This window comes from Nicotiana sylvestris, chromosome 12, assembly GCF_000393655.2.
Source record: "Nicotiana sylvestris chromosome 12, ASM39365v2, whole genome shotgun sequence".
Classification (NCBI taxonomy): Eukaryota; Viridiplantae; Streptophyta; class Magnoliopsida; order Solanales; family Solanaceae; genus Nicotiana; species Nicotiana sylvestris.
Window position 1 is genome coordinate 165109340 of NC_091068.1, and position 27807 is coordinate 165137146.

Consider the following 27807-nt stretch of genomic DNA (forward strand, 5'->3'; position numbering starts at 1 on the left):
GGAATTGGGACCCGCCCGGGGCTCGCTCTAGAGTGGAGCACTCGTAAAACGCCCCTGGGCTTATGTGTGGGGCTTAGTTCCGTGAGACTTACGCCTCGGCCATCGAGGCTTACGCCCCGGACATGCCCAATGCCCAGCGTACTGGATTCGCCTAATAGAACTTTATGCAATTGTATGTAACTAACCTTGTAAATCCTCAAATTTTCTTAATAAATCATTTGACTATTCAAAATTACTTGTTTCTTAATCATAAATCATTAAGTTGAGAGTATTTTATGTCATAATTAAAATAAAAATTATTCCACGCTATCTACTAAAACTGCTATGATAGTTAAATATAAATAAATCTTTCATTTAAAAAGCATTTATTTATTAGCTTTCATCAGACAAGAGGGGTTGTTCTGATGGTAAGCAACCTCCACTTCCAACCAAGAGGTTGTGAGTTCGAGTCTACCCAAGAGCAAGGTGGGAAGTTCTTGGAGGGAATAGATGCCGATGGTCTATTTGGAAACAGCCTCTCTACCCTAGGGTAGGGGTAAGGTCTGCGTACACACTATCCTCCCCAGACCCCACTAAGTGAGATTATACTGGGTTGTTGTTGTTATGTCTTTACTATATAATAGTCTATAAATTTTTTTATAATTATTTTTCTAAATATTATTTTTTCCCGTTTACGAGATACAATGCTTATTAATTTAATAACTCAGCATTAGCTAGTAACTATTTACAAATAATTAATTATCATGGTATTGTATGGTGAATTATGTCACTTTATTAACTTGTTGAGACTTAAAAATAAATGATGCTAGAGAATCAAGTTTAAATTGTGATATTTTTATATAAATTCTCTTTCAAATAGAAAGCATATTAAATAAAAAGGAGTATTTTAAGAAAAATATCAAATTATAATATCGAAATTCTTTCAAGATTCATTACTCCTTAAGAGATACATATAAGATTTCGTATCGAATACACTATTTTTGATATTTGAGTTGTAACGACGTTATAACTAATTTGCATAATATGATATATGTCATACTTTTCGTATTATTCATAGTTGAATTTTAATTTATAAATATTTTAAATAGATTATTTGTTATAATTTTGTGATTTTGACGTAATATCTATAATTATCTTTACTTCATACTATTTTAAAATTCTTGAAATTAGTAAAATTTAAAGATCAATGGGACTTACGCCTCATGTCTCAAGGCTTATGCCTCGCCTCATCAGAGGTAAAACGCCTCGCCTTTTAAAACATTGCTGACGAACAACATATCTTTCTACATAATACTAACAAACCGATTCAGATACCCAGCCGTCTCTTCCCACACTGATTCTTTACTCCCTATTTTCATGCACATACACATCAGTTTATTCCCATAATGATTCTTTAATCTCTTTCCATATCCTTCCAAATACTTCATACTCTTTCATCTCTCTTTTTACACTATTTCTCTCTACTTTTGCCGAATTTCTCTATACTCCACCCTCTCTACCTTCTTTTTCCTGTTCTTTTTCCCCCAAAGTTTAAATTTCGTTCACTCCCTGCTAATCTATATATTCTTTTATACATTTGTGTGCTATTGTGTATCACATTGTAGATTACTAATCCCAGTCTTCAATGCAAAAACAAAATTATTGAACGACATATCTATATGTGCAATATACTTTACTACTCATTTGATTGAAATGTTTATCAAAAAGCCGACTGCATACTTTTACCAACAACTGATTGCAGATTTTAATTTTTTTGGCCTTTTGTTAATTGCAGAAAAATAAATATTGGCATAAGAAACAAGGGCGCATTCCTTTTCAGGCAAGTTTCTATTACTATATACATTCTTCCTTACTTTTAAGATTTGAATTTTCTAAATATCTTTTAGCCTTCATATCTTTACATTCTTTCTACTATTTCACCAATTGAGAAAGGACGAGTGAGAGTGAAAAACAGAAGAAGACATGTTGATATCTTTTTCTCTTTGTCTTGCTAAAGTTCTTTTCTCTAAATCTTTTAAGACCTTAAAGGTAATCACTTCTATAAAGAGAGATTGTAATTGTTTCACAATATATGACTTTATTACCAACTTGATCTTCTTTAGAGAAAGAAAAAAAAGGGGAATTGTAAGATGAAAGATTGCCCATTGTGTTGCAATTTTTTTGTTTTCTTGCTGATGCTTATTTTTTTTCTTCTCCATATGTTTTCTACTTTCAGGGATTTTAAAATGAACTCAAAAGTGGAGAATATGAATTACTAAAGACAAGAGAAATGGATATTTGGTGCTTTTCATTTGAGAAATTCACCGGAAGATATGACTTTTCAGATTAATGGTAGATTCTAGAGTAGCATTCCTTGAATTGGAGTTTTTACCTTCGTCCTTTTGAAAATAAATAAATAAAAGAACTTTTCAATAGCCTTTTTAACGGCTAAGATTGAGAAGGATGATAATGTTATTGATGGTTGTTACCACAAACGTTTGTAGTTGTAGCAAAGACTTACCTTACTGTCAGAGGCGGATCCAGAATTGAAACTCTATGGGTTCAAGTGTTAAGGTATTTAGCATTAAATCTATTATATTTGTTAAGTTATGAGTTAATGTCTACTATCTATTGCAATTTTAGTGACGTTATACACATAAATTTATAATTCTCTTCGAAAGTTATGGGTCCAATTGAATCCATAACTAAAGTGGTACATCCTCCCCAGCTTACTGTCAAAACGATTGATGGCGATGATTTACTTGGTTGTTCGAATGACTTAATTCTAGATGTGGTATTTTGTTCCAACATATCGTGATTCTCAATATATTGATATGATTTCCTTAATCAAGATTCCAGCAGCCATAAGTCAAGTTGTTATTAACTTTAATATCTTATTTGTTCTGTGTCTCTTCTAGGCACATGATGTCTAAGTAGGGGTTGAATCCGTTGTTCCCAATGGAGGATATTGAAGTAATGGGCATTTGAAATGGCAGTCTACAGAAGTTATTTTCTCTTTCAAGCCTCATGACTTTAAAGGATTCTCCTTTCGTTTCTTAAAGCATTTGCAGGGTGATGATATGCAACTTTTATGAGTTTGAAATAGATTTTTACTTTTTCCTTGTGCAGGGAGAAAATAAGGTATAGAAACAAAGGGAAATCTTTTTTGCTGCAAGATGCTGGTTAGCTCTCTGCCTAGCAACAACATTTGTTGATCATCGTGCCCTTGAAGATATATTGGAATTTCAATCATCACCTTTCATTTTTCATTCTTAACTGCTCCTCTTTTTAATCAATATTATTGCAGTATCAAATCATAGTCACTCTATTTTTTCTTTGTACCAGTGAGTCGATGTGGATTAATATAGAAAGTTGTCCTCAACTTTTAGTTAGAGGATGAAGATGAACTTCCTAAGGTGGACATTCAATTGAGCCTCTTTACAAGTTAAATCTTTAGTGACACAATCTTGCGGGAAGACATCCTCTTCAAGAAATGGTTCTGTTCTTAAAAATTTTCATGAAAATATCTTTTTGTCTGGGAATAGAAAGAGTAGGAGATGAGTAAGAGGACTAAGAAATTTGGAAACTCCTTAAGAATAGTCAGATTTGACATAGATGATGAAGACTTCAGTAAGAGCCGGAGATACCTCAAAGTGAAATGTTTAACTCTTCAGTGATCACATAATAATAGTTTCACATTCTTTGAAATAGTTAAAAATAATTCTTTGAAATAGTTAAAAAAAATTAACTTTAGATTCTTGATGCTCCTTTCTTCTTTTTATGTGACTACAAAAGCTGAGTTCTTTGTGTGAACTTTAAATTCTTGATGTTTGAAGGGTAACACAACTAAATGTGCAATTCATTGGTATCAAAGAAAAAGAGAGAATTTACGTATATAATGCAATTTACTCGGAGCTCTATTTTATAAAAAATATTGATTTTGTAATATACCACATATAATTAATTTTTATGCATATATACTTAAAAATTATCTATTCTATCTCAACTAAATCTATAAAAAAATTATTTTTAAATATACATTGCTGCTATTTATAACGGCGCTGTATTGGAAAAAAACAGAGTTTATATTAAAGATGGTGGGGCATGACACGTGGATTAATTAAATGGTCAAAGCGCAACAATTGACTAGGAGGCACGGATGGAGACAGCCACGGGAAGAAGAATTTAAATAGGCACGAGACGACGTATAGATACGAGTCTCGTACCAATTTAAATTATTTACAGCCAACGGATTAGAAGGCATTGAAGACAAAGATCTGATGACAGAAAGGAGTCCAAATTCATTATTAAATACTTGATACGTTACAAAATTGGTATTTAATAGGAATGATTGTATAACGGCTTATTTAATGTCATTTATTACTCATAATTATATCATTAAAGCTGAGGCTTCATTCCTTTACCTAGAATTATCTATAAAAGGAAGAAGTATCATCATTTGTAAGGACACGGAATACTATTGAGAATTCATTGAAATACACTACTATTTGCTTTTTTACCATCATTCTCAAAAGTATTTTATTTTGTCTCCTGATTATCAGTAACCCGAATTTCTTTTTAGCTTTGATCAAAGATTCAGATTTTTGGTTAAACAAATTGGTTCCGTTACCGGAAATCTGATAATCTTTTCTTTTAAACTATATCTTATCTGTATTGTTTATCGTCACCATGTCAAACAACAACACCAACAACAACAGTAATAACACATTGGGAAACCATGAGAATCAAATACATCAAAATCAAGATGACGTGGTTCCCTCTCCTCTAAATTCACCACGTCAATCTCGTGAAGGCACTCCTGTTACTGAATCCCGTGCTGATCAACAAGAGCAATCTGAACATTTTGAAGGAGTTACAACTGAAGCTTTGCAAAAGCTAATTGATGCACAGGTCGGCAAAGCTCTTCAGGCACTTGTTAGTCGATTGCCTGCTGCGCCACCCACACCAACTCCTAATAATAATACATTGGAGAATCCTCGTTCTGGTCTTGATAATTCTGGAAACGGAGCAACCCCCAGTGAACCACAGGAAGGGGGACCAGGTAATTTAAATAATTCGTATTTGCAAAATTTAGTACTAACCTTGCAGAAACAGCTTAAGGAACAAAATGAGCGTATTGAACAAATCCCTGGAGTTCCGCCTATAATAAAAGGAGTAGACATGGACAAATACTCACAACAACCATGGAAGCCTAGTGCTGCTCCCCTTCCAGTTCCGAAAAAGTTCAAAATGCCTGACATCCCGAAATATGATGGTACTACAGACCCACGTGACCACGTGACTGCATTTACAACAGGCGTAAAAGGCAACGACTTGACCAAACAAGAAATTGAATCAGTATTGGTCAAGAAATTTGGAGAAACACTCACCAAGGGTGCATTAACCTGGTATTCTCTTTTATCTGAAAATTCTATTAATTCTTTTGCTTGAGCTTGCAGATTCTTTTATTAAAGCACATTCGGGAGCACAAAAGGTTGAGAAAAGAATGGAAGATATTTTCAAAATCAAACAAGGGGATTCGGAGCTGCTTAGAAACTTTGTTGATAGATTCCAGCGTGAAAGAATGAACTCTACCTCGTGTGCCTGACAATTGGGCTGCTATAGCCTTTGCAAGTAATTTAAATGACAAAAGTTCTGAAGCCACGAGACGACTCAAAGAAAGCCTTCGAGAATTTCCTGCAACCACATGGAATGATGTTTACAACAGGTATAGCACGAAGCTGCGAATTGAAGAAGATACCGTACCTAAACTTCATCATGAAGAAAGGGGCGGTACCCGAAGGTCAGAAACCGAAAAAAGATCAGGTAAAAATAGGTACGATCCATATATGGGACCTGCAGGAAAAGACCCATGGTCGAAACAAGATAGCCAGCAATATGATCAAAAATCGAGGAACCGAGATTCTGGCTCTTCTTCAAAATTCAGGAATGATCGGAACAGACAAGAATCACGAGATGATGACAGGAGTTTAAAGGCACGATTCGAAGGATATAATTTTAATGTCTCTACCTCCGAGCTCGTAACTGTTTTAAGAAGCATGGGAGATAAGGTACGGTGGCCAAAAGAGATGCGGTCAAATCCAAGTAGACGCAATCCTGATCATTGGTGCGAATTTCACAACGATCACGGGCACAAAACTCCAGAATGTAGATTCCTGTAGAGTGAAGTGGATCATTTATTGAAGCAAGGATACCTCACTGAGTTATTTAGTGAGAAAGGAAAACAAGCTTATATGAAAAACAGACAAGAGCCACCACAACCTCCTTCACCCAAGAGGACAGTGAATGTCATAAGCGGGGGAGAAGATATTCACGGTATAACCTACACAGCCTCCAACAAGGTTTCTAAGGTAATGATTACACACGGGAAACGGGTGCGGCAGGTCCTTGAAAATGAAAGTATTTCGTTCGATGACGCAGATACCGAAGGGGTGACAACTCCACATAATGACGCACTGGTAATATCTTTACTTATACATGATACTAATGTAAAACGAGTTTTGATTGATCCAGGGAGTTCTGTAAATATTATATTACTAAGGGTACTACGGAAAATGCAAGCTGAAGACAAAATGATACCCAAGGCGCACACCTTGTCAGGCTTCGACAATTCAAGTGTAGTAACAAAAGGTGAGGTATTTCTAACAACTTTTGTTATGGGTGTTGTGAAGGAAACTAAATTTCAGGTAGTTGATATGGAAATGGCCTACAATATGATCATGGGGAGACCATGGATACACGATATGGATGTTGTCCCATCAACTCTACATCAGGTTATTAAATTCCCATCACCATGGGGAATTTGCCAAATTCGTGGGGATCAACAGATGGCTAGAAGTGTCAATGCTGTAACAAGTACGAGCACCGCAAATAAAGAAAAATAGCAATTACAGGAAACAGTTAAAGGTAAAAAAGATCAAACTTTAACTGAACAGGAAAAGACGGATTTGGACTCAAGACCTGACACAATTCAAGAACCTGAAGAAAATGAAAACATCAAAAAGACAATTGAAGAGCTTGAGGCAGTGATGTTATTTGATCAATGGTCTGAATGGAAGGTTTATGTCGGGGCCAATTTAAGCACGAACATGCGAGGTATGATAATCGAATTTTTAAAAGCTAACTTAGACTGCTTTGCTTGGTCCCGCGCTGATATGACAGGGATACCACCAAATGTGATGACTCACAAACTCAATGAGGACCCTTCTTTCACACCAATAAAGCAAAAGAAACGGAAGCAAGGTGCCTTCAAGAACCAGGTGATTCAGGATGAAGTCCAAAAATTATTAAAAATCGGATCAATCCGTGAGGTAAAATATCCTACTTGGTTAGCTAACACGGTGGTTGTACCCAAGAAAAATGGTAAGTGGCGTGTTTGTGTAGATTATACCGATTTAAATAAAGCCTGTCCAAAAGATTCCTTTCCCTTACCGCATATAGACCAACTAATTGATGCAACCGCAGGTCATGAACTTTTAAGTTTTTTAGATGCATACTCGGGATATAATCAAATTAAAATGGATCCTGGTGATGAAGAAAAAACTTCTTTCATCACAGACAGGGGGACTTACTGTTATAAAGTAATGCCCTTTGGCCTCAAAAATGCTGGGGCAACCTATCAAAGGTTGGTCACCAAAATGTTCCAAGAACATTTAGGGAAAACAATGGAGGTATATATAGACGATATGCTCGTCAAAACCCAGCAATCTCATGATCATATTTCTCATCTATCTGTTACTTTTGAAATTTTGCGAAAATTTAATATGAAACTCAACCCAGAAAAATGTGCATTTGGAGTTGCATCAGGTAAGTTTTTGGGTTTTCTTGTTTCTAATCGTGGTATTGAAGTGAATCCTTCTCAGATCAAAGCAATAGAAGAAATCCCGGATATACTTACTAATAAAAAGGAAGTACAAAGATTAACGGGAAGAATTGCAGCTTTGGGGAGATTTATTTCCAAATCCTCAGAAAGGTGTTTTAAGTTTTTCTCTGCACTTAAAAAGCAAGATCATTTTGAATGGAATGAAGATTGTCAACAAGCCCTTAGAAATTTGAAAGCTTATTTGTCAAAACCACCGTTGTTGGCAAAACCGAAGGTGGGGGAAAAACTTCTCATTTATCTGGCCGTATCTGAAGTCGCAGTAAGTGCTGTTTTAGTCCGCGAGGACCAAGGTAAACAATCTCCTATTTATTATGTAAGTAAGTCCTTATTGGAAGTTGAGACACGATACCCACAGCTAGAAAAATTAGCATTAGCTTTGATCATGGCATCTAGAAAATTAAGACCTTATTTTCAATGTCATCCCATTGTTGTAGTTACTGCTTTTCCGCTTCAAAATATTTTACATAAATACGAACTTTCAGGAAGATTAGCAAAATGGGCTATAGAACTAAGTGAATATGAAGTTATTTATCAACCTAGGACCGCTATAAAGTCTCAAGTACTAGCTGATTTCGTGGCTGATTTTAGCCAGGGGATGCATTTAGAAGCAGAAAAAGAATTACTAGTTTTTAATGGTGCGAACCCGGGGACTTGGGTTTTATTCACTGACGGTTCATCTAATGTAAAAGGGGCAGGCCTAGGAATAGTCCTCGTACCACCTGCGGGTGAGACCATTAGACAGGCTATAAAATGTCATTCTATAACTAACAATGAAGCAGAGTATGAGGCTGTAATTGCAGGTTTAGAATTGGCACGAGAACTCGGCATAACACAGATTATAATCAAGAGTGATTCTCAACTCGTGGTTAATCAGATGCTGGGGACTTATACAGCCAGAGAGTCACGAATGCAAGAATACCTCGCAAAGGTACGGGAGTTAATAAAGCAATTCCAAACTTGGAAAGTAGTGCAGATCCCAAGAGATGAGAATGTAGAGGCAGATGCTTTAGCAAACCTTGCATCCGCAGCAGACGTGGCAAACAATACAGATGCTTCAGTCATACATCTATTTCATTCCGTTCTTGAATCTAATAAAAAAGAGGTAAATTTTAATCATCTAACATGGGATTGGAGAAACGAAATTGTTGCCTTTTTAAAGCACGGTACCGTGCCTAATGACAAAGGAAAGGCTCACGCGCTTCGCAAAAAAGCTGCACGATATTGTTTATATCAAGGAAATCTTTATCGAAAGATGTTCGGCGGACCACTAGCAAGGTGTCTCGGACCCTCTCAAACCGAATATGTCATGAGAGAAGTACATGAAGGACATTGTGGGAATCACGCAGGAGGACGGTCACTGGTAAGAACGTTAATTCGCACAGGATATTATTGGCCTAAGATGGAAGAAGAGGCAACCAGTTTCGTGTCCAAATGTGATAAATGTCAAAGGTACGGCAATAATATGCACAGACCAGCTGAGTTACTACATCCTGTTTTAGCCCCTTGGCCCTTTATGAAATGGGGAATGGATATCGTAGGTCCACTTCCACAAGCAAAAGGTCAGGTAAAATTTCTACTTGTACTTACAGATTATTTCACTAAATGGGTAGAAGCAGGGGCATTTAAACAGGTACGAGAAAAAGAAGTTAAAGACTTCATATGGCGAAATATAATATGCCGCTTTGGAGTACCAAAGGAGATCGTGTGTGACAATGGACCACAATTCATTGGAGCTCAAATCACAGAATTTCTTCGAAGTTGGCAGATCAAAAGAATAACGTCTACGCCATATCATCCAGTAGGGAATGGACAAGCAGAATCTACTAACAAAGTCATTATCAATAACTTGAAAAAGAGGTTACAAGATTCAAAAGGTAATTGGCCTGAGGTGTTACCTGGAGTATTATGGGCTTATCGTACAACGACCAAAACAGGCACTGGAGAAACACCATTTTCAATGGTTTATGGTACGGAAGCCTTAATTCCAGTTGAAATAGGTGAGCCAAGCACACGATACGATCAGGAAACGGAGGAATCTAATAATGAAGAGATGCGGGTTAGCCTAGATTTACTTGTAGAGAGAAGAGAAGCTGCTTTGATAAGGATGGCAGCACAAAAGCAAGTAATAGAACGATATTACAATAGGAAAGCACGCCTCAGATTTTTCAAAATTGGGGACTTCGTGCTTAAGAAGGTGTTCCAATCTGCAAAGGCTGCTAACTCAGGAAAGTTAAGTCCAACATGGGAAGGACCGTACAAAGTCCGTGGCATTGCGGGAAAAGGAGCATACCATTTGGAGACAATGGATGGTAAAGTGTTACCCTCACATTGGAATGCTGTCCACTTAAAAAGATATTACTTTTGAGAAAGTACCTACGGTCAGGTATCATCATGTTAAAATTTCTCTCTTGGTTTATTAATATTTTACTAACGATTTTAGATGCTAGGCAAAATATCCTAACTCGTGCCAAATGATGAGTCACAACCTGCAAGGCAAAATGGAGTATTCTTAAATTCCTAGCCCAGGGTTACAATTAATCTGATGGAAATACACACGAGTTAGGCGGTCTTCATCTACAATCGCACCTTCGGGTCCCGCATATGTTTCTGTTTCAGGAAAAAGGGCCAAAGTAAAAGAAATAAACAAGTGCTCGAGGCTTCATACTTTACCGCTCAAACACTTGGGGGACTACAATACTGTACACAGATACGTGTAGAAATGCAAATACGAATATCGAACGATAGAAGTCAAGTGTTGAGAAAAAATTATGAAGTCTTCAGCATTCATGAGAACAACAGAGTCATCTCTCAAACTCATAAACAAAGTCACCTCTCAAACCCTTCTTAATATGTAAAGATAGGGTCATGACTATGTACTGAAACAGGTTATGAAGAAAAACCTTGTTTATTTTATGTTATGTACAAATCTGTTACAAGAAAAACAGTTACGAGAAAGTTGTAGATGTATTGTAATACATGTAACAGTCAAACACTTGTTAAAAGTTTATGAATAAAAACTTGCCAAAGTTGTTTCATACAAAACGTGTGTTTTCCTATTTCTTTCATCGTATTATAACACCATTATGAAGTTGAGACGTCTTCTTCATTAAGTGTCGATAAAATAAAAGGGCCCTCTTTTATAAGCCTCATGTTGATATTCCATGAGAAGAATCGTAAAGCATTTTAAAAGGATAAAAATGCTAAGCTATTCCATGAGTCCTAGATAAATAGGCAAGAATAGAATATGCAGAAGTACCGATAAAACTTTTTTTTAAAAAAACTAAGTACAAACTTAGTCAACTAAGCATTTGTTTTTTTTTTTTTTACAAATGCCCCATTATGTTAACTGGAGACTTTATCAAAAGATCCTTTACAGCAATTTCATTTTTAGCTAGTCACTGAAGGGTTTGGAGCATCAGAAGTTTCACCCTCGGAAGGAGGAATTGTAATCCCAATTGTTGCAGTAGTCACTTCTTCATTTAAAAGTTCTTCTGTTCCAGGAACTTCAAGTGCAGAGGAAGGAGTATCAGTAGACTGTTGGCTTTTCTCGATGGTATCTACGACTTTGGCCAGTTCAGACTACAAGTCAAAACCTTCTTGAGCAGCTTCCGTCAAAGCATCACGACGAGATTTCAGGAAAGCCCAACTCACCTCTATGTTGAAGTTTTCCTCCAGCAGTCCATATTCCTTTTCCCACATAGCAAGATCGTTTTTTAAGATTTGGTGCTCAGCTAAATGGGAATCAAGGGAAGCTTCAAGAGAGGCATGAGAACTCTTCAAGGCATGAATCTCATCAGAAGAGGTCTGTAAGTCAGCCTGAGCTTGAGTCAAGCTTTGCACTAACTCTCCTGTATACTCTTCCTTCTTAGCCAAAAGTGCCTTCAGCTCCCTAATTTCTTCACTAGCCTTGGATAATTGTTCTGACAAAGAGCATTCCAAAAGCTCTTTGTCTCTTTTCAATTGGCTTGAAGAAGTTTTGGCAGTTGCCAGTTCAGAAGTTAAACCACGGTTTTGCTGCTCCAGGAAATTTTTATTTTCTTGCAACTCCTCTATGGTCCCTTGGGCATTCTCAAACTGTTCCTTCCAATTGGTTGCTTCAAGCTGGGCTCCCCTAGCTATTTCTTCGGCCTGGTGGACAGTCTTTTCAGACTCACGGGCTTTTCTTTCCAGAAGGGAAATTCTTCCCATTAATTCTGTGTCAATAAGGTTAGCCTACAGAGACAACTCATAGAAATAAGAGATTGAAGATAATTAAAAAAAACTTGTTGGTAAGAAGAGAAAATACCTTCAAAGTAGAATGAACTATGTCATTCATCAGAGTTAAGCAACTATGGCTCTCCATCTTCTTCTTCTCGATATCTCCAATTAGGGGCTCGAGCCAAACATCGGCTCTACCAGTCTTCCTCAAGAGGCTATGATTGGCAGGAACTTCCAGAGTAACACTTCTCATAGTCATACTTCCACTGCTAGAACCCGTCTCTGTACGATGAACAGAGGGAAGAGGAGCAATGGAAGGAATGGAAGGAGAAGATGAAGAAACAGGAATGGAAGGAGAAGATGTAGAAACCAACGCAGGAGCAGAAGCAGGTGCAGTAGAAACAGCCAAGGGAACGGACATAGGAGCGGTAGAAACTGGCTAAAGAACGGAAGTCGTCAAAGCTGGTAAAGAAATACTTACGGTTGGCAGAGGAATGGAGGAAATAGGAACAAATGAGGAAAGAGAAGCTTCATCAAAAACAGGGTCGAGCTCGCCACTCCCGAAACCACTGTCAAAAAGATGCTGAATTGACTCATTATTATCTTTTGGTTCGGTGTCCTCGTCAGAATGAATCAAAACAGGCTCGGTGGTGGAGGTTCGAGCAGGAGTGTTTTCAATTTCATCATCAATGATTATTCGCCTCCTGACCCTTGGCCTGGTAATTAGGGAGGTACCCTCCTCTTCTTCTTCAGAACTTTCCTTTATAGCTTTCCTTTTTGGCAGCAAGGCTCGAGCCTTATCCAAATCAAGAGCAGCATTCGCAGACATGCGAATGGCCATAGCTACTTCAGCCGTCATTCCTCTAATGCCAAATCCTGATTAAAGGATGGATATACATGATCAAAGTTGAGGAAAAAATGCTTAACATGTAAAAAAACATATAAAAAGGGGGATACCATGTGTTTTGACCTTCCAGTCATGTAAGGAAGAAATTGATTTCCAAGTTCTTTGCTCCCTAGAAGCAATCTTCAAAAGTGAGTCTACCCAACCACGGAAGTTGGGAATAGGTTCCACATCTCCCATGGTTGCTACAAAAAACCAAGAAGAGACAAGGTTAAAAACAAAATTTCTTTTGAAATTCTCAAAAGTAGGTATGGTAAATAAAAGAAACCTACGTTCAAAATTCTACTTCTCAGGGAAGGGAATATTTGTTTCGCCAATCAAGTCCACCGTACGAACAGCGACGTAACGGATATACCATCCACGATCTTTGTCATCTTCAGGATTTACCAAAACTTTTTGCTCCTTGCAGTTAAGGTAAAAACCCCATGGCGTATTAAGTTAGGATGGTACAGATGAATGAGGTGAGAAAAGGTGAAATTGACATTGGCTTTGGAGGATAAATATCTCAAACAAGCCACTGTTCTCCACACTAATGGACCGATTTGGGCCAAACAAATTGTAAAGAAACGACAAAAATCGAGAATAACTGGGTCAATCGGAGGATTAAAACCTAAAGTGAAGGGGTAAGTATAAACAGAAGAATACCCACTTCTAAAAGAGGAAATTCTTTGATTTGGGGAAGGAATTGACATTCGGAGACTATCCTTCCAGTTACAATCTTTTCTTATGGTGGGGATTGTAAGCTCGGTTACTATTGTGGGGTAAGTATCGGCTTTTTCTAAATTTGCAACTTGTTTTTGAAGAGACGTTTTATCACTTTCAAAAGACAAAATCGCTGGGAACTATTTCATCAACTGAGGGTTCTTGAGAAGAATCAAGAATTTCCCTACTTTTAGAAGAAGGGGCCTTTGGGATAGAACTCCTTGAAGAAGAACCAGAGGAGCCGCCTCGAGTAGATTCTAACCCTGTTCGAAGCCTACCTCCTCCGCCTCTTCTGTGTCTAACAGGGGCGTTGGGGAATTGATCTAGAATTGGAACTTTTTTACGGTTAGGGTTTGAAGAAGACATTGTTAAGAAGGAAGTGTGTGCTGAAGATTTGTGAAGAAGACAAAGGAAGAAAAAGTTATGTGTAAAATGGGAACCGTCAACCTTAGAAGTGTAATGATGGAAAGCCTATAATAAAGGCAGCTATCACTTCGTAAATAGTGAGAATGAAGAAGTCTCGAAAAAGGGTGTGAATAGCGGAATCAATTAGAAAATGACACATGGGCATAACATTAAATGGAAAAGACTACTGAGGCGTTAATACTGTCATGAGCATTAATTGTGGCAAAAATTCCTTTTTCATGAAGATCCACTTCCCAATTATTTAATTGATAAATAAATGGAAAGTGGAGGGACTATCTGTATTGGGAAAAAACTGAGTTTATATTAAAGATGATGTGGCATGACACGTGGATTAATTAAATGGTCAAAGCGCAACAATTGACTAGGAGGCACGGATGGAGACAGCCACGGGAAGAAGAATTTAAATAGGCACGAGACGACGTATAGATACGAGTCTCGTACCAATTTAAATTATTTACAGCCAACGGATTAGAAGGCATTGAAGACAAAGATCTGATGACAGAAAGGAGTCCAAATTCATTATTAAATACTTGATACGTTACAAAATTGGTATTTAATAGGAATGATTGTATAACGGCTTATTTAATGTCATTTATTACTCATAATTATATCATTAAAGCTGAGGCTTCATTCCTTTACCTAGAATTATCTATAAAAGGAAGAAGTATCATCATTTGTAAGGACACGGAATACTATTGAGAATTCATTGAAATACACTACTATTTGCTTTTTTACCATCATTATCAAAAGTATTTTATTTTGTCTCCTGATTATCAGTAACCCGAATTTCTTTTTAGCTTTAATCAAAGACTCAGATTTTTGGTTAAATAGGCGCGAAGCGCGGAAAATTCCCTAGTTCTTAACTATTTTAATACATTACTTCAATTTATCACGAACGAATTAACCGAATTGGGTAAAAAAAAAAAATCATTCACATAATTATGGAAAATGGTTTAGCGAGAAGCGCGGGAATGAGAGGAAGTCATTGTAACTGTTTTACCAGTTTTTCAAAAGTGAGAGAGAATTCTTTTGCTAAAAGAAAGATAACTCCCCAGAGACTGGGGACATACAAGGAAGAAAAACAAACAAAAAAAAACCAAAAAAAAAAAGGACAGAGAAGAAGGGGGGGCCTTTTGTCTCTCAAGAATTTATAAGTGAAAGGAATTTTAATTTTCTCTCTGTCTATCTCACGCTCAGCCGTTGCTGTTCGTCTCCCTGAATGCCTCACCAGTATTCAGGGTAATTATTTTCATTATTCATTTCATTTTTAAGGGAATTATTAGTTTTTGTTGTTTTTCTTTAGAATCTGTTAGAAATCTGCTTAGATTGTAAATCTTCTTGATTTTTATGCAAAGATTGAGATTTGTTGCTCTATCATTGTCGTATGTGGTGCAAGAGATGGGGCTGCTCTTCTCTTAACAAGAGATCTCGGGTTCGAGCCCTAGGTATGGAAAAATCCTTTGTAGGGAGCGCTTCCCCCGAATGGGACCCTACGCAGCGCGAATCCGGATATAGTCGGACTCCAATACGGATACTGCCGGGTGGGAAACTCAAAAAAAAAAAAAACACGTTTAATACTCCTCTCTTTCATAGAACAGATGCATGTTAAATGCAAGGGCTCTACTAGAAATTCGCGGAAATCCGTCCAAGAATACTGGTCCAAGTCGGTCGGTATATTAGTAAAACCGACCGATATTGTTCTGCTGGTATAAGCATGGTCGGTAATGCATACCGACCGAAATCTAGTAGTGGGGTGGACTAGATGGGTGTTTTTGTAGTGGTATATAATTGATATAGAAGAGGGAAAAAGATTACTACATTTTCATTGAGTATGATTTTCACATTTTTCCGTAGTTTTCTAAATATGTAAATTTTATTCCAAAACTTTTTGGGAAATTGATGTGGAATTCGCACCAAAAATTAGATATATTGACCCTCAAACTTCAAACCTGTGATTCTTGTTGGGATGGAAAGAGCAAATAGGATGAGGAAAATGGTAGAATTTAAGGGATTTTGATCAAAGTTGATGGTAACATTCTTCTAATAATTTTTTGTAGTCAATTGTGGCGACTATTAAGCGGAGGAGCGAGGGAACCAACAGGATGGTATGTGAAATTCTGTACATTTCAATTTCTCAACCATATCCTATTATTTGTATGTATAGTTGTTCATTCCCAGTATATAATTCATGGGAAATTTCACAGGGTTCAGATATAGCAATGTGGTTATTTGAGTTTTGCAGCCTCCTTTCGCAATTTTTAGGTAAGTCTTTATATTTTCCAAATCATTCCTTATCATTTTCTTTCAAGAATTCAATAGTTAAGTATTGCGAGATCACCTCTTGGTCAATTTCAGAAAGAAAGTTCTTTTGGGATGAAGAAACCTGAAAATGTTGCATTTGTTGGGTATAGGCGAGCCTTTTTCAAGGTTGGGGTCAAGTATAGTGGGATTTCTATTGTTATTGTTTCTGGATTTGCTTTATACGATGCATCAGCTAACCTAGAATATGACCCTTAATAGGAAGGTGTGGAGGTCGAGGATTAAGGTTGTAGGTTACTAGGTAGTTGTGCGGGTTTCCGGACGTTTCCAGTGTAATTAGTTGTCTTGTATTCTAATATTGTAGATTTCTATCTTCATGTTGTTCCTTTTGCCTTGTTTTCTTTTATTTTGTTCTCGTTTTTGCTTGTTGCCACTGCTCTTTTCTCATTTTTCCTCGTGCCGAGGGTCTACTGGAAACATCCTCTCCACATTCACTGTAGGGGTAAGGTCTGCATACTATCTCCCCTCCCCAGACCCTATTTATGGGACTATACTGGGTTTGTTGTTGTTGTTGTTGATGCATTTCTTTACTTTTCTTGCAAGATGTAAATGCATAGTGATTTTGTTCACCATTTTAAATTTTCAGACAATGTGAAGGATGTTCTCAACAAGGAAGACTAACTCTCTAGGATTCACTTATTAAAAGAAGCTCCCTTAGCATGCACTTCTATTGTTGTTTTTACTTGAATGAGATTCTCCAAGATGGCTGTAGCTATCAATCCCCAAAATCACGGGTTCAAGCAATTTGTTCGACCTCCAAGATGTAAGCTTCCATCGTTCTCTCAGCTCGATTACAACATTCTTGAATCAACCCAAACAAACCTTACACATTCACTACATCATGTTGCCTTTGAATTCCCCAATATCCACAAAAGCGTTTCCACACCGTGTTTATCCCTCTTCACGAGATCAGACGAAGATATTGACAATAATCCAAGAATTGAAATCATTGGTGGCCGACGAGCTCCTAAAGTGCATGCTTTAGTTGTTGAGGTTGCCATAGCTATGGCTTCTGGAATCAAACCTGAGTTATTATCAAGTGGCCTAGGTGGTGCTTACCTTTTTCGGGCGACAAATGGTAATGCAATAGCAGTGGCAAAACCAGCTGATGAGGAACCTCTAGCTTTGAATAATCCAAAAGGATTTGCAGGTCGGATGCTAGGCCAACCGGGCATGAAACGCTCCATCAAGATAGGTGAAACTGGTGTTCGTGAATCGGCTGCCTATCTTCTTGATCATGATGGATTTGCTGGTGTTCCTCCAACAACATTAGTCAAGATTTCTCATGTTACATTCAATATAAACGATTTGCAATCTGTTTCTGGTTCGACTTATAAAATTGCCTCGCTTCAACGGTTTATGGAACATGATTGTGATGCAGGAGACTTAGGTGCTTCTGGCTTTTCAGTCGCTTCAATTCATCGTATTGGAATTTTGGATATGCGACTTCTGAATCTTGACAGACATGCTGGAAATATTCTGGTGAAGCAAGGGAAAGAACGCTATGCAGTTGGTTCTGCTGAACTTGTACCTATAGATCATGGACTTTGCTTGCCAGAATCACTTGATGATCCATACTTTGAATGGCTACATTGGCCTCAAGCCTCCATACCATTTTCGGAGTCTGAAATGGAGTATATATGTGATCTTGATCCATTTAAGGATGCAGATTTACTAAGAAATGAACTTCCTTCTATTAGAGAATCATCCATTCGGGTTCTTGTGGTATGCACCATTCTCTTAAAACAAGCTGCAACTTCAGGGCTTTGTCTAGCTCAAATCGGAGAAATGATGACTCGGAAATGTTATGGAGGACAGGAAGAATGGAGTGCATTAGAAAAGATATGTTTCAATGCCAGGGTTAACATGGAGAGTAAAATAAAAGAGGATAATATAAGTGTCGGTGAAGAGAAAGAGAAAAATGGAGTTTTTCAATTTGATGATGAAGATGGTGATAGCTCAAATCAAGAAGATGAGGAAACTGATGGTGAAATCTTGCAGGGATCCGCTTTAAAAGTTAAGCCACCGAAAATTCTAAGGTTTTCATCTGTTAGGTCTATGGGTAGATTGGTTAATTCATCAATGTTTGATTATGAAGAAGAATGTGATTTCCTAAACAACACTTCTCACAATTCAGATACCTTAATAGAGGATGATGGTGTTAAGGAAGATGATATCGACGATGAGGAAGATCATAAAGCTGGTGTCCTGTTGAGGAGCATGAGCTTTGGTACAAAAAATTACAAGAATGATAATGGTGAAGGAATTTCTTTTGGTGAAATGAGTAGTGAACAATGGAGCTTATTCTTAGAGTTTTTTGAGAAGCTTTTGCCTGAGGCTTTTGAGGGCAAAAACTGCATGTGTTTGTCTAAGCAAAGATTGGGATCTTCTTGTGAATTCTGAAGAGAATTCTGGTTTATGAGAAGAGAACCACCTGTGTAATTTCAACCAAGTGTAAATTAGCAGTCAAAGTACTCAAAGGTAGAATTTTAGATAGATCTTAGCATGAATGGCAAAGAGATGGGCAAATTTGCCATCCTTTCCATATTAGTCTTCTTGTTTTTTTCTACTTTCTGCAGGAGTTGTTTTCTACTCCTCTGGAGGAGTTGTCCTCTCTTTTTACATTTTTATTGTTCAAAAAATGCAGCCTCCGAATAGTTTGGGAGTGAGGCGTAATTGTTGTTTGTATTCATTGTTTAAAATATAAAGACTCGAAGAAAAAGAAAGACTAGAGAATTCTATGTTTAACATTATGTTTTTTTTTTATACTGTAAATTGTATTGGATGATGAAAAGTTTCAAATAAATTTTATGCCAAATACAAGCAAGTATTTTTGGCTATGTTATATGGATTCAACTATGGGTATGAATCTAATACATAAGTGCAGATAAGTCACAGTATATTTTATGGTAATTTTTTTATTATTATCTTGATGTTGTTACTGCTTGTTTTCTTATTATTTTGCTGTTGATATTGCTGGTTATTACTGCTTTCCTTTTTTTTTTAATCGGAAACAGTCTCTCTACCCTCAACTACACACTACCCTCCCCAGGCCCCACTCATGGGATTGTTGTTGTTGTTGCATATTTTATGATTCGGAGGTTGGATCTATCACCCAATGCCACTGATGCATATAAATAAAGTGATAAACATATTTTTGTGCTGAACCATCATATACAACCAAAAAGTAGAGTCTGCAAATGACAAAGTAAGAACAAACTGTCATTCACTAGAATCAGTACTAAGGATCATAGATGATGGATTTGGAAGATATTATGAGCAAAAAGGATTATTATACATTTGTTGGTTGTGCTTTTCCCTCCTTATGTTTATGCAAGAGGGATGATACATAACAGTGGCAATGCGTAATCATAGGCCTGTCATCGCTATGACTTTGACCTGAAAATGCATCTTCGCGCTGAATCTTCATGGAAATATTTACAAGAATATAAGGACATATGTTCATCCAAGCATGAAGGATGCCCTTTTGGCATTGCTCTCTATGCAAACTCCTCAAGTTTGTCTCTTTGCCTGGGTGGAATGACGTGGAACTCGTTTTTAGAGGCAAATTTTGTTGTGACAATAAATAATTGTCCTCCTCCGGCTGCTATGGATGTAGTACAAGTAAAAACAGCAGGAGACTCCAGAATTTTGAAGAATGAATCCCTTTAGAAGCTGCAAATGTATAGTACATCAGTGCATCAATTTAACATTAAGGAAAATAATTATAACTAACACAGTGACGAAAACACAAGTATGATTTTGCTTTGTGAATAAAGGCACCAGCTGGTTAAAACTAATATGTTCAAAATCAAAACTGAATGAACATATCTATCATTAGAGAAGAAGAAATCCACTTGCTTTAATTCCCCCTCCTTTTCCAGGACTGGTACAAGGGTGGGAAAAAATTGAAGACTGATGAACTGACATGCAAGTTTATCGGCTTCCCTGTTTGAAAAGCAGACTAGATTATTAAGAAAGTACTCACATGAAGATGGCAAGGGTGAAGCTGAAGTAAATCTGTTAGGAGGCTCTGCAACAGAATTACTCTTTGGCAGAGGCTGAACATGAGCATATACTACATTGGGCAATGGACTTGATGCGGCGAGTCCATGTGGCATCGGAGTTGGAGCATGTATTTGCCGGTGTGGCGATGGAGTAATATGAGGTGCATGGACTGGTGCTCGAGCAGGAACCATATGCGGGCGACCCTTCGCCTTTCTTGGATATCTCCCAAAATGACAAGGAGGCTGGGCCTCAGGACTCTTGGGCTTTGCAGGTGTAGGAGCAGGTGCAAGTACTTTAACAGATGCTGGTGCAGGTACGGGTACAGGTGAAACTTTCCTGCTAATAGATCCACCTTTCTCAACTCTTGGAGCGGGTGATATTGCAGGAGCGAGATTTGAATCTCGATTGTGGTGGTGGTGATGGTGAGGTAGAGGAGCTGGAGAAGGTGACGGGCTACCACTATCACCACCTCGAGAGTGCGGTAGAAAAGAGGACAGGCTAACTTGTTTAACCCTTCCAAATACAGTGTTATTGAGGCCAAGGTTGTCGGAATGAGAACCGATGGTCTGGGACAACTGCTTCAACCTTGACCGGGTGGAATTTATCCCAACTGCATAAAGAACTTTGCACTGAACAATAGTGGGAGGATCTACTGTTGAACCTCTTGTATTTGTCAAGCTGATATACAAGTTCTGCATTGTAAAGAGAAAGAACAAAGAAAAATCAGCATGCTAACACAAAAGATGAGTGCTCTTTATCAAGTAATAAACCACCAAAGATGAATGTTTTTCAAGTAATAAACACGTAATAAAAATAAAAAAGCAGCCAACCAGCGCATAACGAAACCAAGAAATCCTCTACCTTGATCAAGGGGATATTGCATTTAGTGCATGTAGATATAAGATATGAAGAAAAAATATGTTTAAGTATGTCCGTGTTTGAAAGGGTCTTTGTTGGAGAGCAGCAGATTGCAAAATTGAGACATTGGAAAACTTTTGCCTTTTGGATAAAGCAATGCATATATATGGATTTACTGAGCCATATTGACGGTTATAACTAGAACTATAGTTTTAGTGACAACTATTTTCGGTGCTCATGAGATTCGCTGAATCAGTATCAAATTTCAAACGCAAACATAACCAAGGCCCCTCATGATCTTAGTCATGTAGACCTTTTTAGAAGAAATGGTAAACAATGATACTCCTTTCCACATAAGTTAGATAGTTTTGCAAGGACCTCTATTTTTCAAACAAGATCAAGTGAATGATTACCGAGGGACAGCACTATCAGATATATATACATCCTAAAACAACCTTCAGTACAGTCATGATCAGGTATAGTCATGGAAAACCATTAAACTTGAAGCAGAAATATGAAAACGAAGTATAGATAGAGGGGTTTCATAATTTAAACAATCTATAGTGCACCCTCTATATACCATTTTACTTTGATATAATTATTTCCCATTCAAATAACTTCCGGCATGAATTAGGAGATTATACCCATATAACAAATAGAAAATGTTAGATTAAGAAGAAAGGCAGAAGTCGTACTACAATAAATCAGTCATACAAGATAAGAAATACAAAGGCTAAATGTGTAAAGAAAGAAAAATAAGCCAGAGGAAAGTAGAGTTGGAAACAGGACCAGAGGTTACAAAGAACTTGCTTAATAACAAAAACAACTTTAAAAGCATGAATAATAATATCAGAGGAAAGAGAAGATATATAAGTCAATGCAGCTAACAGCAACCATAGTCACAGACCTCATATGATGAAAGATGTAACCCTGATTTGAGCTGGCTTGTTAGTTCATGAAAATTATCTTGAATTTCATCAATTGAGAAGTTCAAGGTGAAGTTGAAAAGAATCTGGACTTGCTGCATGAGGAATCCGCTCTGTTTAGGGCTCACAGTAATCCCTCCTCTGAACTTCAGCACATCAAAGGAAAACGGATCGCCAAACAAAGATGCTGTCAAGTGCAGAGCTGATTGGCCAGTAAGCACAGTTTCAAATTCCGACCTGACTAAACTCAGAGCAGTTAGAGAGACCCTTATATTTTTCACTGCAGAATCAACTGCAAAGACAACCTCCGTTATGTTCGGTCCAGCTATATTTTCTAATGATATTATCTCCACCTGTTAGAAGCAGCAAATCAGTTTGAGAGGGAAGAAATGGCAAAAGAAAATTAAGCTAAGGAAAGGAAGAATAATAGAGATAACCTAGAGAGGGATTATTGGACGTACTTTAGTATTGGAAACACTTATTTCATCAAAAATATCATCTGCAAGTTGCACAATATAATCCTTCACAAAGGGAACTGGCTCAAGCATGAAACTGGCAACTATATCATGACCTGGAAAACGCAGACACGAGCACATCGATGTGAAAAGCTGGAAATATATGCAATGAGCAAAAGATCAATTTCAATCATCTATGAAATAGGTATTTGTTATCAAATATAAGTAGGATAGTTAGATAACTAAGACATTTTACAAGAGAAACAAACCAAAAGTCTTAAAGGCTAAAGCAAATAAAACCAGGTTCACATATCTTAATGCTACACGCAGATGAAGTTTCATTTTTATTTTGATACCTGTTTGATAATTTAATTGTTCAATGGCTAAATGTCTATGTTCCCCAGCATACACTTGTTGCTGGATATCAATAAAATTACCTTGACCTGATCAAACGAAAATGTCCAATGGGTGAATACGCAATCCAGACATTGACTCAAGAAATGAAGATAATTACTGGAGAATTAAAATTGTGAAGATAACACCAATTAGAGAAATCAAATGGGCAGGAGATGTGAGGCATTAGGATGCTACTAAGAGTAAATCACGATTTAGAGCTCCAAGTATACTACTACAAAATTATCAATAGACCATCTTATCAAAGCAAAATTATCAATAGACCAAAAGCTCATCCAGTGACAAGAACATATGCAAACATTAAACAACTAGGCCAAACTTCAATTAAGACATGTCTTCTTCTAGAATTTCCAAAGATTTTGCTCGATGTCCAGCACACAAATGAGAAGGGCAAAACTAATTGTCTGCGACCAATGCATAATAATTTCAGAATACCATCAAAAGGAGCCATTTGAAAAGGGCACCTCTGAAGGTTCAGTTGGGTTGTTTAGCTCAAATAAAGGTAATCAGGCTACGGAAGCAAATGAAGCATCAATTTAGAGAAGAACAAGGCACGACAAATGCTAAGATTTTTTGCTCAACCACCATGAGTTCAATGCGTACACTGAAGCAGTTAAAAGTCAATTCATCGTCACATAATGTTCACCTGATAAAGCATGAGAACACCAAATTCCTCAGAATAGCTACACATCCATTATTTAATTTTTCGTTTCCAATTAAACTGTACATTCTTTTCTAACTGAGACACACTAGGTATCAATTCGGTTGTTATTGACCGTACTGATATATTGCCTCTTTTCGTCTTCTTGAGCCGAGGGTCTTTCGGAAACAGCCTCTCTATCCGTCAGGTAGGGATAAGGTCTGCGTACACACTACCCTCCCCATACCCCACTAGTGGGATTTCACTGGTCGTTGTTGTTGTTGTTGTTGTTGTTGTTCACAATAGGTATCTATTCTGATGCTACAGTCAATATGTCAATATAAGGACCAAAATGCGATCCCCATCTGAACTGTATATCAAGTTAGCAGCAAACAATTTTCCTCTTAATTCCACCTCACTAATTGAAAATTCACTTCATTCAAGTAAACTAGAAGAACCCCAAAAATTAAACATAACAAAAACATTTCCTGAACTAAACCAGAAGCTTATGCTAACCCCTCATAAAATGGTAATTCAGATTTCAAACAAGGTACAAAACCAGATTATAAACTCATAATAACAATCTAACAGAAAATTATACCTTAAAACTTTTTTAATAAGTAAGCGGAAAAGATTTAACCTTTATACTTGTTGTCAAGATCCAGATACCTCAGATCTCCATTCTTGAAAAGTGGCAATAAGAAAATAGCAGAAAGCAAAACTCCCATACCAAGCAGCAATACAAATACACATTTAAAACTCAACAACCCCTTTAACCTACTGCATCCCCTGCACCTATCCTCTGCATATTGGTATGTACTCTGTGCATCCAATGAAGTACCTACTGGTTGCTCTTCTTCTCCCTTCCCCATTGGGAACAGTAATAGCAATGTGAGTTTTCTCTCCTTTTCCTAATCTCCATTTCTAAACAAAGAATTCATGGCTTCTTTTTTTTCCCTGTTCTTGGAGAAAATAAAGAGAGAAAATTCCTTTGAAGAGTGGTAATATATGTGTGTGTGTGTGTGTTTCTTGGGTTAGGGTTAGGATGGAAGTAGGAAGTTGGAAGAGTAAAGTTCACTTACTGCAAAGCAACTGTTCTTAGATAGTGAGAAAAGCAGACAGCTTTTGTTGTTTTGCTAAAATGGCGTATTATCAACTCCACAGTTGTTTTTTGGATGTTGTAATAAACTCACGTAAAAACGGAAAAGATTGAAATACACGGAGTACGTATTTTTTTTAATGAGTTATAACAAGGTATAAGGGTGGTATAAATTTTAATATCATTTTAATACTCGGTTTGGTTAGCAAATCATGTATAAGTTATTCCGGTGTTAATTTTAATATCAGGATAACTTATACCTTATAGAATGTGGGGTAATTAGCACCGGTATAACTTATACCTTCTTCTTAGAAATTATGCAATTGTCATTCTTAATACAACATATCAAACAATGAATAAACAACAATCTCAGCATAACTAATCCCAACATAACTTATCCCAATATAACTTATACAGGCATAACTTATACCGGTATAAATCGTATTCCAACCAAACGACCCCTAAAATGAAGTAAAGTTATGAACACTAACACTGCAAAAAGATTTTACACCAATATTGTAGTTTAACATATAGGGTGAGGTGATTAGGCATGATATGACTCTGCTCCAGCTTATCGAGGACATGACTTTCGATAGAAAGGTGTGAATGTCGAAAATTAGGGTGCTGGGTTGATAGATAGTCTAGAGTTTTGCCTTGTCTTACTAGTAGTAGTAGTACTAGTCGGGTACCTTCCTATTACTAGTCCTTTGTTTCTATACGGTATGTATGTATTAGCAATAGGATTGACAATATTCTTGCAGTTTCATATCCCTGGATCTCTGTCATTATTCGTTGTATTATTTGCTTACACTATCTTATTACATTGCGACACTATCTTATTACATTGATGTTGCTATCTATTGCTCCATTTTTTTTATGTTCTTGAGCCGAGGGTATTTCGGGAACAACCTCTCTACCTTCATAAGTAGGGGTAATGACTGCGTACACACTATCCTCCCCTGTTGTGATTGTAGTTTAACATATGATAATAGGTTATTATTTTTTATTGTATAAATTAATATTTGTCATAAAATTTATCTAATTGTATGCATATTTTTACAATATCAATATGGGAAACTTAAACTTTTTCAAAAAAGGTAAAATTGAGTAACAACTAATCCACAATTTCAAATTTGTTGACCAATAGCAGAAAAAGCAAGTAAATGAACTTTTAGTTTAACCATTATTAACGAGGAGAGAGTTACAAGGGATAAGTGTTTTAAAGTAAATGCCAAGAAAAGCATTCACTTTGCTATACTTAAAATTGGCATTATTATTGGTCTCTAGTATTCAAACGTGGAGCTAGCGTATGGAAAGCATTTTCGGGAGTTTAAGTCTAAATTATACATTCATTTTAAGAAATTCATTTAATATGTATAAATTATTAATTTAAATTTACTAATGAAAAAAAATTAGAACTTGACGCGATCAACAAACTCATACAATGCTAGGACTTGTTACAAGCCAATACGAAAATGAAAGAAAATTACTGAAAGCTGAACTCATGAGCTTTAAATCTTGGCGTCGCCTTTATCAATACTCTCTGTGTTGCTAATATTATTATTAATTTTTTAATACATAATTTTTTATGCGACCATTAAATCACGGGTTCAAACCATGAAATCAACATCAGAACAACCCATTTGAATGTGTCCTTCACCAAATCTTGCATCTATGCAGAATGCTTCGAGCTACGATTTTTACTAACCAAAACACCACAAACATTTCTCACAAAAATAATTTATATACAACACAATTATATATAAAAATGAAAACAAAAATGGAAAAATGGGGGTGGTGGCAAGCGAGGAATGTAGTGACCAAAGGACATGGTTCCATGCCAATGGCACTACCTACAGAACCTGTCAGGGGATAATTGATAAACCGTCGTAAGTCGAAGGAAAACACCAGTGCCCGAGCACCAGCTTCGGACTTGCTCTATCGGCTTAGGGACGAGTCCGAGGGGGAAGAGCCTTTTGCAGCCCGCGAGCCGTCTGTGCTCGAGGAACCGGTGGCATCCGAGAGGGGGAACAATGGAGGCCAATCCCTCTCAAGTTCAGGAGGCCGACGCAGCAGTGTGGGTCGAGAACCCTCAAGACGCTGGTTCTACCCCGCCCGGTGTCATTGACATAATGGGATTGCCTTCGTTGATGAAATCAATGTTTGGTAAAGCTCAAGCAATGAAGGAGCGATCGAATGAGGGGGTCCATGGATCGAACGATCCCCTCCAAAGCTTTTTTGATGGTATGGATTCCACTGCCACGGAGGACACTACCAGATTATGTGACTTAGAAGTCCCGAGGAAAAGTCTATCCTCGGGGGGAGGTGGGTCTAAATCGAGCCCGAGACTGGTCAACCGGTTCCCTGCCCCGAGTGCAGATCCTGGTCGGAAGCAGTTAATTATCATCACTGTTCCGGAGGATGCCCACTTTTCGCACCTATTAGGGTAGCCAGTTACCTTCGGTGGTTGGTAATCGAAGAATAACAGGCAAAAATAAATGAAGTAGATACCCTATGACTGTTCAACGTAGCACAACAAGCGTTGAACCGAGTAAGGTGCTACCAAACCATTTTTATTTTTCAGCTTTGGTTATTGGTGATCTTAATATTTCTTCTCATATTTGCAGGCCTTGGTACTTCACCACGAGACCTTCCTCCGGTACCGAGATAAGCTGAGCCAACTCGAGGTCGAAGTCAAAGAGCTCACTAAGAAGAGAGACATGTACAAACTTCTCAGTGAGAAACATGAAGGAAAGGCTAAGAGACATCAAGTTGAGCTAGACGCTGCTCAGAAAGAACACGCCGACTTGGTGGAATAGGTAAAAGTCTTTGAATTTTGTGACGATGAGCTAGGCATGGTGACTAATAGTCAGAACTAGCAGGTCCAGTAGAAGATTGATCGAACGAGCAGCTCCGGGTCGAGATGAATGTAATCAAGGTTGAGGCAGAAGAGTGGAGAGGAAACTGCCCGGGCGCA

At 37.4% G+C, this 27807-nt stretch overlaps 2 protein-coding genes across 3 annotated transcripts; one reads left to right on the forward strand and one right to left on the reverse strand.

The window, feature by feature from the left end:
• Positions 1-15153: 15153 nt before the first annotated feature.
• LOC104245196 (phosphatidylinositol 4-kinase gamma 8-like) lies at positions 15154-19286 on the forward strand. Its single transcript, XM_009800765.2, has 4 exons — positions 15154-15350; positions 16169-16216; positions 16316-16373; positions 17017-19286. The coding sequence occupies exon 4, from the start codon at positions 17118-17120 to the stop codon at positions 18831-18833; it is 1716 nt and encodes a 571-aa protein (XP_009799067.1). The 5' UTR covers positions 15154-15350; positions 16169-16216; positions 16316-16373; positions 17017-17117; the 3' UTR covers positions 18834-19286.
• Positions 19287-19631: 345 nt separating this feature from the next.
• On the reverse strand, positions 19632-24876 carry LOC104245195 (uncharacterized). 2 transcript variants are annotated; one of them, XM_009800763.2, is made up of 6 exons: positions 24372-24876; positions 23034-23120; positions 22684-22793; positions 22204-22575; positions 20419-21130; positions 19632-20105 (listed from the first exon to the last, which is right to left on the reverse strand). In XM_009800763.2, exons 1-6 carry the CDS (start codon positions 24601-24603, stop codon positions 20038-20040), a joined length of 1581 nt encoding a protein of 526 aa, XP_009799065.1. In that variant the 5' UTR covers positions 24604-24876; the 3' UTR covers positions 19632-20037. The 2 variants fall into 2 exon arrangements, with proteins under 2 accessions (XP_009799065.1, XP_009799066.1); XM_009800764.2 differs by lacking the exon at positions 23034-23120 and having other exon boundaries at positions 24372-24875.
• Between the last annotated feature and the right edge of the window lie 2931 nt (positions 24877-27807).

Bases quoted from the DNA above. Each gene is read 5' to 3' on its own strand.
- LOC104245196 (XM_009800765.2), top strand. From the start codon at position 17,118: ATGAGATTCTCCAAGATGGCTGTAGCTATCAATCCCCAAAATCACGGG.
- LOC104245195 (XM_009800763.2), bottom strand. From the start codon at position 24,603: ATGGGGAAGGGAGAAGAAGAGCAACCAGTAGGTACTTCATTGGATGCA. The intron at 23,121-24,371 runs GTTAAATCTTTT...TCGTTTGATCAG, and splicing joins TCTTGACAACAAGTATAAAG to GTCAAGGTAATTTTATTGAT. The intron at 20,106-20,418 runs GTGAGTACTTTC...ATACATTTGCAG, and splicing joins TTCACCCTTGCCATCTTCAT to CTTCTAAAGGGATTCATTCT.